At 32.0% G+C, this 19092-nt stretch overlaps 3 protein-coding genes across 3 annotated transcripts; 1 reads left to right on the forward strand and 2 right to left on the reverse strand.

Moving 5' to 3' along the window:
* Positions 1-4995: 4995 nt before the first annotated feature.
* LOC117927034 lies at positions 4996-5541 on the reverse strand. The gene has a single exon (XM_034846401.1). The coding sequence runs from the start codon at positions 5447-5449 to the stop codon at positions 5243-5245; it is 207 nt and encodes a 68-aa protein (XP_034702292.1). The 5' UTR covers positions 5450-5541; the 3' UTR covers positions 4996-5242.
* A 6873-nt stretch (positions 5542-12414) lies between these two features.
* LOC117926347 (pentatricopeptide repeat-containing protein At1g03540) lies at positions 12415-14429 on the forward strand. The gene has a single exon (XM_034845440.1). The coding sequence runs from the start codon at positions 12448-12450 to the stop codon at positions 14347-14349; it is 1902 nt and encodes a 633-aa protein (XP_034701331.1). The 5' UTR covers positions 12415-12447; the 3' UTR covers positions 14350-14429.
* A 695-nt stretch (positions 14430-15124) lies between these two features.
* LOC117927362 (pentatricopeptide repeat-containing protein At1g73710) lies at positions 15125-18436 on the reverse strand (the record flags this gene model as incomplete). The annotated part of the gene is made up of 1 exon (XM_034846862.1): positions 15125-18436. A coding segment is annotated over one exon (2931 nt), but the record flags the coding sequence as incomplete, so codon positions are not given.
* Between the last annotated feature and the right edge of the window lie 656 nt (positions 18437-19092).

The raw sequence follows: 19092 nt of genomic DNA on the forward strand, positions 1-19092 counted from the left end.
ACATCATCCCTCACCTTTTGTTGTCTTTAATTGATTTTGCAACACTTCTCAAAACTCCATACTAGACATTAATTCTCAATTTTTTTAAATAGTGAGCGTACACAAATATTTGACTTTTTATTAAGGTAAAAGTAATAAGTTGATATTAATCAATATAACTAAATCAAATTTATTGATAACAAATTCACTTTAATTATATTAATTGATATCAATAATAGATTATTTTTAATTTTGTAGAAAAAAAGTAAAATATTTTGACATTTTCTATTTTACCAAAAAGCAAACACCATTGACGTTGTTAGTCCATTACATAATAACTCGAGTTTTTAAATTAAATTGTTAACTTAGCACGTATAAACCATAAAATAACTAATGTCTTTTAGTTTTTGAATAATGAGATGATTGAGTGGGTGCATGAGCTTTAAAAGAAATACATAAAGAGATAAACGTAGAAGTCAAAAGAGAGAGAATATTAGCTCAAATTGGCACTTAGCACAAAACATAGGCTTTTGGAATATTTTGAAATCATTGTACATATTAGTCCATCTTTTTCATCTTTCTTAAAAAAAAGTTTGAAATCACATTTGGAAAATGTGGTTTCAATACAAATTTAGAAACCATGGTTTCAAAATTGGATTTCAAATGTGTCTTAAACTAAAATTTTAAAATATGATTTCTAAATTTTTATTGAAAATACCATTTCAAATATTTTTTTTTTTATAAAAAAAATAGGGTTTATAACACTTTAAATGAAAATGATGATTTTACCCTCACTTAACCACGTCATGTGTTCAATATTGTGCATTCCGTTCGTTACAACTAATACCATCACACAACCAATGTACATTGCATGTATGTATTAAGTATGGAGGATACATTCTTGAATTTTAAAAGGAGAATTACCCAATAGGGTAAGTTAGATGGTATAATTACTAGGAAGACTCACTTATCTCAATGATTTTTAGAGGACAATTTTATCCTTAAATATGTTTTCTATATTATTTATAAATAAATTTAAAATTGTCAATGATGTGGAGGTCATACACGATGATAAGTATTTTATGGGCCCGAAAAAAGGGTTGTTCACTTTTGAATAATCAAGTGACTATTTAAAAATTTGCTATTTTTTCTTTTTTCTTTTTCAAAAAAATTGAGATTTTTTAAAAAACTAAAAAAAATAATTTTCAATAACTCATAAATAAAAACCAGATCCTAAAGTTATTATATCGTTTTTATATATGAAACACACAATTAAAAACTTTTTTACCATAATAGAATGAATAATTATTTTTTATGAGCATCCATCAATTGAATAATATATAAATATTCAATTGACTAACACACAATTATTAAATGGAATAACTCACAATTATTCATTGAGGAATATAGCACGTGAAAAAATTAAACAAAAATAAATTAAATTATGTTGTAATATATTATAATGATAGTATATTTGTACTGTAAGTATAATGCATTTATGTCGTGCCTATATTTCATTACAAAAGTAATAATTCTAAAAGTGATTATTTATACTCTATTGATATTAATACATCGTATCAATATATTAACAACATTCATCTAGTGCATTGAAAATATTTAATAATTTTTGTATATATATATAAAATAAAAAACTACGAGTCTCATGAATTCAAATTAATATTTCATTTGTTTTAAAAAAAATATTTATGATATAAGTATGTTGTGAAATATGGTATGATCATACAAAATTATCATTTTTATAAAAAATTTCAAAATTTTCCTAATTATGTTTTATTATAATGTATTGTAATGTAAGTGTATTTATATTATAATTATAACATATTTTTGTCATACCTATATTTTATAATAAAAGTAATAATCTTGAAGATCACTTTTTATACCTCATTAATATTTAACATATCAAATGTATTAACATCTTCCACTCGATGCATTGAAGAAAAAAAATAAAATTATATATGAAAATTAAGAAGAAGAAAAACACTATGCAAAGGAGAAAAAAATCATATAAATTTTTAAAAATTATTTTATTATGAAAAATAAAAAATAATTAAACATTCTCCATCATTTTCTTATTTTTTTAAATATTCCGAATGAAAAATTAAACATTTTATATATGAAAAAATCATCATTTTTATTATATAATTATAAAACTTATTTTTCTTAATAAAATTAAAAATTAGAATAAAAATAAAAAAATGTAAAAAACAAACAATAAATGATATTTTGAAAATATTTTTTAGAAGTATTTTTGTGTTAAATAGTAAATTTAAATAAAAAAATTATACTATCATTATATATAATAATTGTAAGGGTTAAACCAAAATTTTGATTTAAAAATATTGGAAGAATTACCCTTTAGGGTAGGCTGGGGAAACATATGACCGAGAAGGGTGGGTACATATAATAATTCTTTTGAAGGATAAGGTGAAATTATGATAATTCTTTCAAATGCCTTATTTTGTTTAAATGCCAAGACTACCCTTAATAAGTGAAAAGCAACAAAAAAAAAAATTATTCTTTAACCCAGCTGCAGTTTGGCCCCACAAGGACTCATACCCATATGGGTTGTCAAAAACGCCGGAATGATGATCCCAACCAACGCTGTCGCAGTTGGCACGTTATGGATGATCCCACCGACCACAACCCTCGTCGCGGGACCCCCAAACTAGCCACAACTCAGCCCAGATGGCTAAAGCTCCTGTGCAGAAATTTGCAGACTGCATCTCTAAATTCTTTGTTCCTTTGGTAAACATTAAAATGTCTTCTAGTCTCATTGGTTTCCTTATGTCGGTATTGAAGAAGAAAAAAGGGAAAAAGGAAAAAACTCCAACACTTTAGGTTATGATATGAAATCGTCTCCACAAAGCTTGTATTTTTGTGTGAATCTAGCAAGAAATCCATCAAAGGTAAGATTTTTTTTTTAAAAAAAAATGACAAAAAAAATAAAAATACGTCAATTTATGCAAATAAATAAATAAATAAATAATTTAAAATTTGGATTGAAGGAACGAAATGTTAATAATTTTAACAATGTAGATATAAAATATTAGATCTGAAATATTGAAGGAGGTTTTGAGAAAGAAATGACATTTTTTGTGTAAAATGTTATTTAATTTTTTTTTGAATTTTTTATATTATTTTGGTCATATTGAAGACGTGTTTTTATTTTAAATTTATTTTCCGGGTGGATCGTTTGATATGATTATTATTGATTTCCATTGAAAAGGTTTGCACTTTAGTTTTGTTGTTGAGACTTATTTGACATGGCAAAAGAAAAAATTTTCTCAGTTGTTTCATGCTTGTTCAGAACCACTTTGTTTGGATATTAATGAACATATTTAGATTTTCATTGAAAATTGAAAATTATAATCAATTGAAACATATTTTATATAATAAAGAACAATATTTGTTGTATATTAGACATGTATATACCAAAAAACCCACAACTGCCCAATTTCATAAGAAATTTGAAATTTTCAAAATTTTATCTTATCGTAATATATCGTAATGTTATTGTATTTATATTGAATTGTAGTGTATTTTTATACATTTATATTTTTATATAAAAAAAACCCACAACCGCCCAATTTCATAAGAAATTTGAAATTTTCAAAATTTTACCTTATCATAATGTTATTGTATTTATATTGTAATTGTAGTGTATTTTTATTGTATATTTATATTTTTATATAAAAAATTAATTTTATAGATTTTTTTTTTTATACATTATTGAATTACCATCAACAACTTCATGTATTGAAATTATAATAGTGTATTTTTGTTGTCTTTTTATAATTTTGGCTTGCAAGGATGCTTTATGATATGCATATAACATGATAGCCTAGAAATGTTAGTTCAATAAAAAAACAAATTTAATATTTTGTCATTTTAGTATATTGTAATATATCGTAATGTTAATGTTTTTTCATTGTAACTATATTACATTTGTATTGTACTTATACTTTATAATTGTCAGGAAAAAAAATATACTTCTCAATTGGTAAATGGACTAGAGAAATTCAGGGTAAATTGGTTTAATAAAAATATTAGGTCTTCATAAGAATTATTAGATCTACCCGCGCGTCCTTTTTTGTATTTTTTTTTCCAACCTATCCTTAAGGGTAATTCTCTCTTTAAAATTTGAATGTCAATAATTACAATAAATGTGCGACACCATAAATGTCTTGACAAATCAAGTGAATTGCTTTAAATGTTTTAAATTTTAGTTGAAGGACAATTATTGTATTTAAGCCTATTAAAGTCCTTCCCAATAATTATTAAAAGAGACCAACTTTTCCCCAAGGGGTAATTTTCCCTATTTTAAATGAAAGTGGAGAATGTAAAAAACACGTTATAGGTGGGGTAAAGTGTAATTAACCAAAAAATTACTATTAAAAGATGAAGATGGGGTAATCAAATGTAATATATTTTATGGTTAAAAAGAGCCATTTTTGAAACCAAACTCATCACAAGAAACAACTCTTCCAAGATTGGCCATAAAACCTGCAATTTGTGCAAGCTTGCAAATGGGGGGTGTTTGATGCCAAACGTCACTCATTTATGGGGAGCAACCCATTACCCACCTACACAACATAAATGGAAAACGCTGTCATCTAATAGCACTTCCCACAATTGTTTCTGGCCCAGGAGTGAGAAGCCATTAGATACCTGCTTCATCAAAAGCAGTAAATTGTGAGTTTTCAGGCATGCATGAACTGGAAAAGCTGTTTCTGCAGTCTTCCACATGCACCACATTTATTACTCACAAGTCACAACCAGGACTCTATCAAGGCATCACGTGAGCCTTCTGACCCATTCACCTCCTCTACTCATGTTCTCTACGGAACCAGCTCCTCCCCACAGCTGTGTTGTTTTAAATGATCATCAGCTCAGCTGGAAGCCAGGAGGCCTTTCCACAGTTTCACTGCTTTACTGCGTTCTGTCTGGGACCCAGGACTCCATCAATGAATCCTTGACTGTTTCTTAGGAATAATATTCAAACCCACATCGGTACTTCAATATTTCAATATAATCATAAGTTTATAACCCATGATCTAAGAGAAAATTTAAGATGGAGAATAAAAACTTCATATACGTACATCCTTACCTGAAAAAAAATATGCAACGTTAACTATGGGGGGCCTATACATCGTAGGAACTATTCCTGCCTTCTTTCTTCAGAGAAGAAACCGCTTATCCTAAAAGCCTAATCTCCCAAACTGCTTACTGGTGGACTCTCTATTCAGCGATAAGACCTAAGAATCGACCCACAAAAAGTACAAATAATCGCCCGCCATGATTTCCAGTAAAATGGCACATAACAAAATCTTGTCGCCGTCTTCATGTCCGCCACGCTCGCCCCGCCCCCACACCGTGAGCAAATTCCGGCGGCCGGCTTGCTGCTCCTCACTTGTCGTGTTTGGTCGACGAGAAAACAGAAACAAACCATGGTGATGGTGGTGCGATCTTCCGATGGAGTCTGCCAAAATGTTTGAAAGGGCAGGAACAGTCTAGAGTTGTTGGTTGGGCGGTGGCCGCTAACGTAGTCCTAGTCTTATAGTTATAGATGCGTGGGACTTAAACATCGAGCAGCTCTGGGGAGCATATTGTTTGGTGGCCGTTGATAGGGGGGGAGGGGTGGGGGAGTTGTTGGACCTTTAAGGGGAGTTATTAAATTTTGGGAGGTCGGAGGACTATGGGGACTGTGCCACCTGTAAAAGACAGTTGGATTAGTAGGGTCAATGATGGATCAGGACCGTTCAAATGGGTAGGATCAGGACTGATGGTGGCTTGTAATTACTAGAGCCGGCTGATTTTGTTGAAGTCAAATGTGGGTGGCAGTTGATAAGGTCCAGAGGATTTGGGCAGGAGGTATAAAGTGTGAATGAATGTAACATATGAGAAAATGGTACACTTATTTTCTGATTGGTCGGTGGGAAAATGCTTTTTGTCCTTTCATATTCAAGTTTTTCAAAATAATTGAAAACTATTTTAAAAAATTAATTTCAAAAACTATTTTTTAAAAATACTACCAATATACCCTTAAAATATCTTATTTCACTATTTATACTATTTAATTTTGCTTCAAGATTGTATTTTTATTTTTTACTTTTAGAATTATTTAGTAATTATTGAATATGAATATGATATCTCAACCATATTTTAAAATTTTCCTTAGCTACCAAGGGACGTGATAACAATTTAGAATTATTAATGAAATTTAATTTTTTGTGGCACGTAAAAGAAAGGTATATATTTAAAAGTGATGGAGACATAAGCTTATTATATATTAAAAATTATTATTTATCAATTAATTCTCTTATTTACTTTTAATAATAAAAAATCAATATATTTAAATTTAAAGGTTTGGTATTACTTTAATACAAAAAAAAAAAGTAATAAATTTCTATTTTGTTTATTAATAAATCAATAATTTTAAATTGATAAAGTTATATGAATAAATAAAACAAAAAAAAAATGTAAAAGTGACAAAAAAAAAAAAAAACCTTATATTTGACAAATATGGTTTAGCTTATAAATGAAATCACAATTGGGAAATGTTATACTGGCCAAAACCACATACAGTACATCAAGTTTTAATGTGGTTTGATCATCCATACATATATCCACGGATGAAAAATAAAAATCTTTTCACTATATTATAAATAACATTACAAAGTACAAAACTAGATATAATTATTGGATTACAGAAATATTTTATGTTTCCTCACTTTTTATATCCATACCCTAAATTCACTTTATCAGATATATTCTCTTTTTCCTTATATTTTTATCAAACTTGTATAATCTCTATAAGTTATCTTCATTTCATGACTTTTTCCTTCATACATATGATATTTATAATAATATTCTTAATAATTTTTGTTATTTATAAGAAAATTTAATATTACAATAGTGTAGACCCCTTAAAAGACTAAGGGTTTTTCCAGTTGGTTTGAGGGGCCACTCGGATGATTTTTTTTTTAAGTGAGAGGGGGACCCCTTTTCTGCGATGAAGGAGCTGCATTGGACGCATGGACACGGCAAGAGGTAGGGGCGACCATGCTGGTTGTTGAGGAGCCCATGCTTGCTGAGGTGGTGAACAGAAGAACAGGTGCAGATTTTTCGGGTGAGAGGAGCTCCTTGTAGAGGGATAGGGAGATTTTTTCGGGGGCAGGGGAGCTCTCGGGCCTGGCCGCTGGGGGGGTTGCAGAGAGACATTAGAGGGAGGGCATTTTTTTTAGAGAGAGAACCAGAGAGAAGCTAAGAGGAAACAGAAGAGATTCCGGGAGCTGAAGAAAAAAAGCTACAGGAGGAGCTTTTCATCAGAGAAAGAGAGGAAGGCTTTTCATGGTTGTTTTGGTAGAAACATTGGAGGTTTGAGGAGAGCATTGTGGGCAGCAGCTGGGAGCTGAGAGATAGGTTTTTTTGGGGAAGGAAAAAGAGAGAGACAGAGAGCAGCTGAGGATAAAAATCCGAGGAAGAGTGGGGAACACGCGGGAGAAAAGAATTTATTTTTAGTGTGATGGGCCAAAAAAAATAAAAAAATAAAATCTAGAGAGTTGAAGTGAAAACGGACAGCAGTTGGGCGGTATTTTGGAAGCGGATCGGTTCATGTTGGAAGGAGCATTTCCGGAGGAATCAATCTCCTGAAGCATTTGCCTCCAACAAAGATCTGGTTTGTTTTTTTTTTCTTCACTTAATCTTTTAGGGCTTTGATATCTTTGAGCATCAGAAAACATTTGTGCTGCCTAGTTCTTATTTGTGCTTTGCATAGGGATTTTTCTCAATAGTACGGTAAATTAAAAAAGTTATGCTTAAATTACTGTAGTAGAAGAAGTTATTACAAATATACGGTAGTTTTTGCCACATAAGAGAGAGGATTTGCCACTTAGGAGAGAGGAGAGAGGGTTAACGGATAACTTTTTTTTAAAACCAAAATCATCTTTTCAAAAGTCAAAAGGAAAATCGTCTCTTCAAAAGACGAGTTCCATGAAAAAAAAAATTAGTATTTAAAAAAATTCCTCATTTTTTTAAAAATTCCCAAATTATTATTTAAACAAAAAAAAAAAAAACAATTCCTCAAGGGAACTCGTCTCTTCAAGAGACGAGTTCCTATGGGAAAAAAAAAATATTTTTTTTAAAAAAATATTTTTTTAAAAAATAAAATTCCCAAATTACAAAAAAAAAAAAAAAAACAATTCCACAAGGGAACTCGTCTCTTGAAGAGACGAGTTCTTTTTCCCAAATTTAAAAAAAAAAAAAAAAACCAATTCCTCAATGGGAACTCGTCTCTTTCAAGAGACGAGTTCCCATGGGAAAAAAAAAAAATTTAAATATTTTTTTTTTTATAAAAAGATTCCCAAAAAAAAAATTATTCCACAAGGGAACTCGTCTCTTGAAGAGACGAGTTCCTATGGGAAAAAATAAATAAATAAATAATTTTTTTTTAAAAAAATACCCAAATAAAAAAAAAAAAAAAAAAAAAAAAAAAAAAGAACAATTCCTTAAGGGAACTCGTCTCTTGAAGAGACGAGTTCCCATGGGAAATTTTTTTTTTTTTAAATATTTTTTTTTATAAAAAAATTCCCAAATTAAAAAAAAAAAAATTATTCCACAAGGGAACTCGTCTCTTCAAAAAAAAAAAAAACAATTCCTGAAGAAGAGTATTTTATTTTATAAAAAAAATTATTCCACAAGGGAATTTTTTTTTTTTTAGTTTTTTTTTTTAAAATACCCAAATTAAAAAAAAAAAAAAAACAATTCCTTAAGGGAACTCTTCCCATGGGAAATTTTTTTTTTTAATATTTTTTTTATAAAAAAATTCCCAAATTAAAAAAAAATATATATATATATTCCACAAGGGAACTCGTCTCTTCAAGAGACGAGTTCCTATGGGAAATATTTTTTTTTTTTTTTTTTAAATACCCAAATTTAAAATAAAAAAAAAAAAAAAAAAACAATTCCTTAAGGGAACTCGTCTCTTCCCATGGGAATTTTTTTTTTAATATTTTTTTTATAAAAAAATTCCCAAATTAAAAAAAAAAAAAAAAACAATTTCACAAGGGAACTTGTCTCTTGAAGAGACGAGTTCCTATGGGAATTTTTTTTTTTTTTAAATACCCAAATTAAAAAAAAAAAAAAAAAAAACAATTCCTGAAGAAGAGACGAGTTCCCATGGGAATTTTTTTTTTTTTTAAATATTTTTTTTATAAAAAAATTCCCAAATTTAAAAAAAAAAAAAAAAAAAAACAATTCCTCAAGGGAGCTCGTCTCTTCAAGAGACGAGTTCCCATGGGAATTTTTTTTTTTTTTTTAAATACCCAAATTTAAAAAAAAAAAAATCCTATGGGAAATTTTTTTTTTTTAAATATTTTTTTTATAAAAAAATTTCCAAATTTAAAAAAAAAAAAAAAAATCCTCAAGGGAACTCGTCTCTTCAAGAGACGAGTTCCCATGGGAAATTTTTTTTTTTAAATACCCAAATTAAAAAAAAAAAAAAAAAACAATTCCTCAAGGGAACTCGTCTCTTCAAGAGACGAGTTCCCATGAGAATTTTTTTTTTTTTTTTTTATATTGGGAATTTTTTTATAAAAAAAAATATTTAAAAAAAAAAAAATTTTTCCCATGGGAACTCGTCTCTTCCCTTGTAAATGGGGAATTTTTTTAAATACTAAATTTTTTTTTTCATGGAACTCGTCTTTTGAAGAGACGATTTCCCTTTTTGACTTTTGAAATTTGAAAAGATGATTTTGGTTTTAAAAAAAAATTATCCGTTCACCCTCTCTCCTCTCTCCTATGTGGCAAAAACTACCGTATATTTGTAATAACTTCTTCTACTACAGTAATTTAAGCATAACTTTTTTAATTTACCGTACTATTGAGAAAAATCCCTTTGCATAGTGGTGATTTTTCATGATATTGATGTTGGGTTTTTATCTTATTTCTCCATGAATGGTTTGGTTTGGATTTGCTGAATGAAATATTACCCTCCAGTGCATTTTATGTGGCCACGTGCCATCTTTTTTATTTTATTTTTATTATTTTATTATTTTAATGTTAAAAGTTTTGTTTATTTGATTATTTTATTTATTCTTTTTTACATATATATTCTCCAATAACTCTTTAAAATTTCCTAAAATTTCAAAGTTTCAAATTTACTTATTTTAAAAATACCATTCTTGAAATAGTTTTCTAAAATTTGATTTTAAATTTAGTTTTCAAAACTTTAATTCTCGAAATCCACTCTTCCAAAACTCTATTTTTTAAAATTTAATCCTTTAGAATTCAATTCTCGAAATAATTTTCTAAAATTCTAATTTTAAATTTAATTCCTCAAGATTCAAATTTTTAAAATTTAATTTTTTGAAAATTCCACAACTCCGAAAATTCCAAAATCCAGAATTTAATTTTTATTTTTATTTTTTACTTTACTTTATTTTATTTTATTTTATTTTTCTATTTTTTTATGCCACCTTCAAATAAATCTTTGAAACTCCAATTCCTTTTTATTCATTTACTTATTAATTTTTTAAGAAAAAAAAATTCCATTTTTTAGATAATTCTTCAAAATTCCGATTTTCGAATTTAATTCTCAATTTCTGAAATTCCAATTTTCTAATTTCCGAACGTAATTTCTAATTTTTAAAATTCCAAATTCTCAAATAATTTTTAAATTTCCAATTTCTTTCAAATTTAATTTTCGAAACTCCAATTTTCAAATAATTTTCGAGATTCCAATTTTCAAATAATTTTCGAGACTCCAATTTTCAAATAATTTTCGAGACTCCAATTTTCAAATAATTTTCAAGATTCCAATTTTCGAATAAACTTCAAAAATCCAGTTTTCTCTCGAGCAGTTTTAACTCCACTCTGATTTTCAAATAACCTTTTGTTCTTCTCGACTTTAAATAAGCAAAGATTAATTCCCGTAATTCCAATCAATGGATTTATTGGAATTAATTCATGCAAAATAAAATGGGCTTTGGTAGGGGCCCTACATACATGAATTTATAATTGACTGATTGATTGATTGATTTAATTGTCATGCATGATTGGTGTTATTCTACTCTATGACATGCTCGATATTATTCCTTAATTGTGCACTAACCTCATTTTTATGATAGCGCATTGATCGTTCGCGACCCAGGTACTTATATTCTTGCATCACGGTCACTCCTTATGCTTGTTTCTAATTCTCATATGTGCAGGATTGATTTGAGTATTCATTGATTTTCTCATTGGTCGCCATGTCAGTTTCATTTTATTAGTAGAGACCCGACTTTAGGGACCTAGAGGGGTGCTACGGTCTCTACCGTACCTTCCCGATAAGTAACCTGACCCCCGAACCCGATCCGGTTTTTCGTAGATCACCTTTTCCAAATAAGGAGTCATACTTAGGGTTTTTCTTTCTTATTTTGTTTACCCTTTTAAAAATAAAACAAAAATAAGTGGCGACTCCAAGTCATTTTTCAAACAATGAATAAAATCAATTTTTCAAATAAAAATCGAGCTCGCCATCGAGTGGGAAACGCATTGAGCCGAAATGCAGGGTCCACAAATAGCATATCAACTTAGCAAATTAATTTTTTTTAAAAATTATTTGATAATTATTGAATTTGAATATGATATCTCAACCATATTTGAAAACTTTCCTTAGCCACCAAGTAAAGTGATAGCAAATTAGAATACGAAATTTAATTTTTTGGTGGTACGTAAGAAAGATACATATTTAAAAGTGATGGAGATATAAGCTTAGGGCATGGAAACATGGAAAAGTATATCGAGGACTTACTCCTTGTGGCACTTTTTGAACTACAAAATAAATCGGATTTTTGGAAAAAGAAAATGCAATAGTTTTAAAATATATTTATTAAAATTCAATATTTTTAAAAATATTTTTAGAGAAAAAGTATATTTCCATACACTAAAATAAAAAAACTCATAAAAAAAAAACTCATGTTTATAAAATATAAGTTTCAAACCATTATCTAAAAAACATTATTATTTTATCAATTTTTTGGTCAAATGTATTACCTTTAACTATTCATATATTACTTTTTAAGGATATAAATATTGCTTTTGACTAACTTAGGTATTACCTTTGAGTTTATAGAACTTGAATTATTTTTAAAGGATAACAATTTTATAATTATTTTTATATGAGTGCATGCAAATACATTTTTTCTTTATTGTTGGAGATTTCCTAATATAAGACACTTTCTATAACAACAATTTCAGCTTCAATTTAATATGAAACCAAAAATTTTGAATTGAATTTTTGTAAAGTATTGTAAATTTGGAAATAGTTTTAAAAAAATCATATTTTTTGAAATTAATTTTTTTAATCCCAATCAAAATCATTGAAGTTAAAAGAGTCTCCAAAAATAAGTAGACCCCAAACCGTTAAGCTTTCAAAAATCAGTTGTAGTGCTCCACTCACTCCGTATGCAACATTTGATGAAGCCCTTGTTCAAACGCTATTATAGCTTGCTCACCCCTCTCAATCTCTCCGACAACACAAACCCATTTTCCAAAATCCTCCAACTCTGTAAATCCGGTGAGCTTTCCGGCGCTCTACAACTTTTAAAATCCATAGATCCCGGTGAAATATCCGCAAAACCAGTCCTATATGCTTCTCTCTTGCAAACATGTACCAAGGTTTTGGCATTCAACCATGGCCTCCAAATCCATGCTCATGTAATCAAATCTGGTCTCGAGTTTGATCGGTTTGTTGGGAATAGCTTACTCACGCTTTATTTCAAGTTGGGTACCCATTTTCCCGAGACCCGGAAGGTGTTTGATGGTCTTTTTGTTAAAGATGTGATATCGTGGACCTCGATGATATCGGGGTATGTTCGGGTAGGGAAACCTATGAACTCTCTTGAGTTGTTCTGGAAAATGTTGGCTTATGGGGTTGAGCCAAATGCGTTTACTTTGTCTGCCGTCATCAAGGCTTGTTCTGAGCTTGGGGACTTGAAACTGGGTCGGATATTTCATGGGGTAGTTTTAGGACGTGGGTTTGATTCAAATTATGTTATTGCTAGTGCTTTGATAGACATGCATGGGAGGAACTGTGCTTTGGATGATGCGCGCCAATTGTTTGATGAATTGCTTGAACCGGATGCTATTTGTTGGACATCGATCATTTCTGCGTTGACAAGGAACGATTTCTTTGATGAAGCTTTGAGATTTTTCTATTCCATGCAGAGAGATCACGGGATGTGCCCAGATGGATTTACATTTGGGACAGTCTTAACTGCCTGTGGGAATCTAGGGAGATTGAAGCAAGGTAAAGAAGTGCATGCTAAGGTCATTACAACTGGATTTTGTGGAAATGTGGTTGTGGAGAGCAGCCTAGTGGACATGTATGGAAAATGTGGTTCAGTAGGCGAATCTCAACGCATTTTTGATCGAATGCCAATAAAGAATTCAGTTTCTTGGAGTGCATTGCTTGGGGGATACTGTCAGAATGGAGACTTCAAGTCTGTTATTCAGATCTTTAGGAAGATGGAAAAGGTTGATCTCTACTGTTTTGGAACCATACTTCGTACCTGTGCAGGTTTGGCAGCTGTTAGACAAGGGAAAGAGGTCCACTGCCAGTATATAAGGAAGGGTGGTTGGAGAGATGTTATCGTAGAATCAGCTCTGGTTGATCTTTATGCAAAGTGTGGTTGTATTGAGTATGCACAAACAATCTTTGATCAGATGCCAGTCAGAAATTTGATAACTTGGAACTCAATGATTGGGGGGTTCGCTCAAAATGGAAGAGGTGAAGAAGCTCTTAGGATATTTAATCAGATGGTTAAGGAGGGGATAAAGCCTGATTATATTAGTTTCATAGGGATTCTTTTTGCTTGTAGTCACAGAGGCTTAGTTGATGAAGGACGAGAATATTTTATCTCAATGACTAAAGATTATGGAATTAAGGTTGGAATTGAGCATTATAGTTGCATGGTTGATCTTCTTGGCCGCGCTGGACTATTAGAAGAAGCTGAAATTTTGATAGAGACTTCAGACTTTAGAGATGATTCATCTCTCTGGGCTGCTCTTCTTGGTGCTTGCACAACCTGTACAAACTATGAGATTGCTGAGCGCATTGCAAAGAGGGTGATGGAATTGGAACCTGACTACCATTTGAGTTATGTTCTTCTTGCTAATGTCTACAAGGCAGTTGGCCGGTGGAATGATGCTTTAAGGATTAGGAGGTTAATGAAAGATAGAGGTGTTAATAAAATGCCTGGCAAGAGCTGGATTGAAACTAAGAACAACTTGGGTTCTAGTTTTGATTTTGAGAATTCACTTGTTCCTGGAGAAAGCAATTTTCTAGATGTGGAAGGTATGGGGTGATGTTGACAAGATGGGAATTAGTTATCAACTCAATGCTCAGGGCTTAAGAGTAACATTGATTGAATGGTTTTTGTTTCCCATTCTTTGTTTCTGTTATGGTCTGCCTTCACAGTATCCTATCAGAAACAGTAATAATGGAAGATATATGGAGCACACAATTTCAATAACTGGGGGAAGGCAATATCCGACCATCCTCACCTGATTTTCCTTGCCAAGGGATGCATTTGACAATAGGGTCCCATCTTCTGGCGATTGAGAAGCTTGTCTTGATCTCTCTCATTCTTATCTGGTTGATTGGATGATTAAGAACACCCTAAGGCCATATGATCTTGTTAGACTAACATTGAGAGCATAAGACACTGATCATCTATTTATGAGGCCTTTTGAACCACATGGAGTCCAATAATTCAATTTTCTCTGTTGGAGTTGGTGCTTTTATACCCCCTTGTAGAAGATAAGATCAATATTAAGATCTAAACAAGTTAAATGATTTTATTTTATATTTTCAGTGCTGGGAACTGGGGAAGGCTATTTGTATAATGAGTCTCTTCTGACATTCTGAATTGTGCATTAAAAAAAAGCAGAATAATATCATTCCCTATTTTTCAAATTACTCCTTCAAGCATGAATTGTTGTAAGTTCTAATTCTTGTTTTCTTCTTCTACACACACACGCACAGATATATATATATCTCCTACATATGAGAATATACCTGTTTAACAGTATAGTTATGATAATAGAAAGTTTTCCAACTGAAAAATTAACAAAATTGTCAGGTGATTGTATATTGTATAGAGCTACAAATGGCTAGGTATCTTCCCAAGGCATCAATTGGTCTGGGTCCTCTGGGATAAGACATTTTGAGAGATCTCTTATGGAATCCAAAATACAGCACAGGCATGGAAAAATTCCCGAAACAAAATGTCAAAGCTTCTATTCATACATATCTGTCTAGAAAACATGAATAATAAATATAATACACCTTGCAACTAACAATTTACTGTCCCCTACATCCAGATTTTACATGTAATTCATCAAACCCAAAATCACCTTCAAAATCTTCCATCAATGGCTGTGTTCTTGCACTGTCCATACATGGTTACCTGCACCCTCTAACTTGAATTTGTTGCAGAAGGTTTTCTCTGCACATCTTATTCTACCGCATTGTTGTGTCAAAGGCAAATTTCATCTCCTGGCTAACCAATTCAGCAAGGTCATGCCTCTTGGCACTTCTATAGGCATCTATAATAGCCTTGAACAAGGATTCATTGGGCTCAATCTCTCGATATTTTAGTTGGCTGTAAATCCGCTTCAAACCTTCAAGCATACCAGCTTTTCCATAACAACCAGCAAGATTAATATGAGTAACAAGATCTGGTTCCAGGCCCTCATCCTGCATTTTCATGAACATTTTCAAAGCCTTGTCGATTGATCCAGATGCTCCAAAAGCATATATTGCAACATTATAGAAAGAAGAATCAAGATCCACTTCAGCGTTTAAGACGGTTTCACAGGATTCAAGTGCAAAAGCATGCAAACCCACTGTAGAGAAGACGGAGGTTATTACAGCTTGTCTAGCATAAGGTTTCCCTTCTTGGTAAGATGATTCGAGCTGTGTTACTGCTTCAGTTGGAAGGCCCCCCTTTTTCAACACCGTAAACATTACTTTAAATGTCCCAGTATCAGGTAGAATCCTCCTTGATATCATCTCATGCAATAATTCACCACAAGCACTCAACTGTCCATTTGTTGCATAACATGCCATTACCTTATTGAACGAAGCACAGTCCCTCAGCAACCCCGACTGTTTCATCTCGTCAGCAACATCAATGGCTTCATCAAGCATACCCAAGTTCTTGTACAGATACATCATTGTTGCAAATGAAACCCCATCTGCGCTACCCTTTTGTCTCAAATCATCAAAAATCAACTTGGCTTCAGACACTAACCCCAGATCAGCATAGAGATTTATCATACTATTTGATGCCACAATATCTGGACCACCCTCCAAATCCTTCATTCCCTCATAGAGTGTTTTTGCTCCTTCCAGGCACCCCACCTTACTATAAGCCTTAATCAGAGAAGTCAACACTATCTGATTTGCTGAAATGCCAAATTCATCCATTTTGCGGAAATAACAAAGAGCTTCTTCAACATTTCCAGTTTCTGAAAATCCATTTATTAAAGATCCATAAACAACTTCATTTGGTTTGACTCCCAACCTTACCATTTCTTCATAGACACCAACTGCATCAGGAAGCCGTCCCAGTCGGGCATAACATGCAATAACAGTAGAGAAGGTTAGACACTGCGGTTTGAATCCCATTTTTTGCATTTCAGCTAAGATATCTCTTGCTTCGTCCACCAAATCACCTCCAGAAAACATTTGTATGAGAGAATTATAAGTGCTTTCATTGGGCCAGGTCCCATGCTTTCGCATGCCCTTGAAGAGCGAAAAGGCTTTATCGTAAAGTTTTGCTTTGCCATAAGCTTTGACCATGACATTATATTCCACAACATCCTTCTTCTGTCCTGAATCCCTCTTTCCAATGAACACATGCTCAGCCTCCGCCCAAAGACCCTTTTCAGCATAAGCATCTATAATTGCTACACGTGTTCTTGATGATAACTCATCCTCCAAAAGATGTTCTTCCAAAAAGATTTTTGCCTTATCAAGCAATCCTTCATTTACATACATCTTAATAACAACAGGGATAGAATGCTCATCAACCCGCACACGAGATCTTTTCATTTCTGCAATCACAGTCTCTACCTCTCCAACCATATTCCTCTCGCATAATACATGAAGAACAGCTCTGTGAGTTACAACATCAGGGAAAAGTCCCACCTCTCTGATCTTCCTGTAACACTTGAGGGCTGCATCAATGTTTCCCCCATCAGCATACAAAGAAAGAAATATGTTGTAAGTTTTTGTGTCAGGAGATATTCCCCTTTCTTCCATCTCGGTAAGCAAAGCCTCTGCCTCTGATAAATGCCCATGGCTTCCACAAGTATAGATCATAGTGTTGAAAGTAATAGTATCCATTGCAACACCCAATTTTAACATTTCTGCAAACACATCAGCTGCATCCTTCAGACGACCCGCCTTACCATACAAATCAATTAAAGTATTATAAGTAGCCGTAAGTTGTGGCTTACGTCTGGAACCATCTGTATTCGATGAATCCATAATATTCGAAATAGGCCTTCTCCCACCAATCTTGAAAAGCTCAGTTGACAAAAAATGTTTAAGACTGACAGGTGCAGAACCTATCTCATCATCTGAATCAGCTACAGATTCCAAATCAAAATCACCCAATTCAACCTTCCCAACACACCAATCCCTATAAAACCTATCCGCCCAATCAAACTCTCCTGCATCCTTTAAAACCCGAACAACAGTATTCATTGTAACCTCATCTGGAAAAACTCCCCTTAATTTCATGTGCTTAATCCACAAGAGTGCTTCTTTCACAAGACCTGCTTTGCCATACACATCAACCAGCATTCCATAGGTGTTGTTTGTTGGTAAAACACCATTTTTAGCCATTTCAATCCAACACAGCCTCAATTCATCCCATTTTTGAGCTCTACCCAGCACCCGAAGCACTACATTGTAGTGAATTACATTGGGCACGTAATCCTCCTGTGATTTAATCCACTCAAAAACCCGCAAAACTCTTTCCCAACTTCTCTGCTCTTTGAGAATCACAGTCTGTTCTTTTGGGCTCAGTTTCCCACATGAACTTAGGGTATCTTCGATGTTGTTTTCAGACTCCAAAGCCCGTAAAATGGACGGCAGCACACCACTATACTTCTTCTTTCTACGACTAATTGAAGTTTTTTTGGGCAAAGCGACAGTTCTGGAATGACACTGAAGCTTAAACCCTGGAAAAACCCTAGCACCTCTAGGATTCAGCCTTTGCTTCTGGGTATGTGAATATGCATTTCTGCCTAGGCTTTTGTCAATCTTGGACGAAGATAAAGTGGGGCGGAAAGTACAGTTCAGACTTTTTGCCAAGTTCTGGGAGTGGAAATTAAACCCCCAAAAATCTCTATTTCCATAAGATGATTGAGAGTTTGAAGCTTACATGGAGAGAAGAGAAGACTTTGGAGATTTTCGCGCCCTAATTCTCTGGAACTGTAACTGTAACTGTAGAGCATTGTTTGGCCTTGTTCCTGCAAAAAGTTGGGATTTCGGCCTCAATACTTCTAGATATTTTCCTCTGGAAATGAATATATAGTTCACCTGAAGTCTTTTAGTAAGCCGACACAGAGTCGGACCATATTGTCTGCAAGCCAAGTCTTGACTGGAAGCCTGGAAATACGCCCACCCTATCTAAATTTTCCGAACAGGCCCAAATTATATTTTTATATCATACACTCTTCCTTTTTATTTTATTTTTATTTTTATTATTATTTTGAGAAAAATAAAATTATTTAGAGAATGTATTACTTGAAGACTCTACACGGATTGATTACCCGATTGCATCCGAATTAAGAAACATTCAACCTAATCCTAATTTCATCAAAGCTCTAATTCGAAATATTCAATTCAAGTTTAATTGAATTCTATTTTTTAAACTTGTATCTAATTCGGATTGCTTTAATTTTATTTGGTTATACTCAAATTGGTCAAAATCGAATCAAAATCAAGTTGGGTAACCCATAATTTTTTATTTTTTTTCTATATTTATATATAAAAAAATGAAATAGTAAATAACTTTTTCAGTAAAGTAAAAC

This window comes from Vitis riparia, chromosome 12 (assembly GCF_004353265.1).
Source record: "Vitis riparia cultivar Riparia Gloire de Montpellier isolate 1030 chromosome 12, EGFV_Vit.rip_1.0, whole genome shotgun sequence".
In the NCBI taxonomy this organism is placed as follows: Eukaryota; Viridiplantae; Streptophyta; class Magnoliopsida; order Vitales; family Vitaceae; genus Vitis; species Vitis riparia.

Excerpts from the sequence above, each read along its gene's own strand:
- LOC117927034 (XM_034846401.1), bottom strand. The coding sequence starts at position 5,449 with ATGGTTTGTTTCTGTTTTCTCGTCGACCAAACACGACAAGTGAGGAGC.
- LOC117926347 (XM_034845440.1), top strand. The coding sequence starts at position 12,448 with ATGCAACATTTGATGAAGCCCTTGTTCAAACGCTATTATAGCTTGCTC.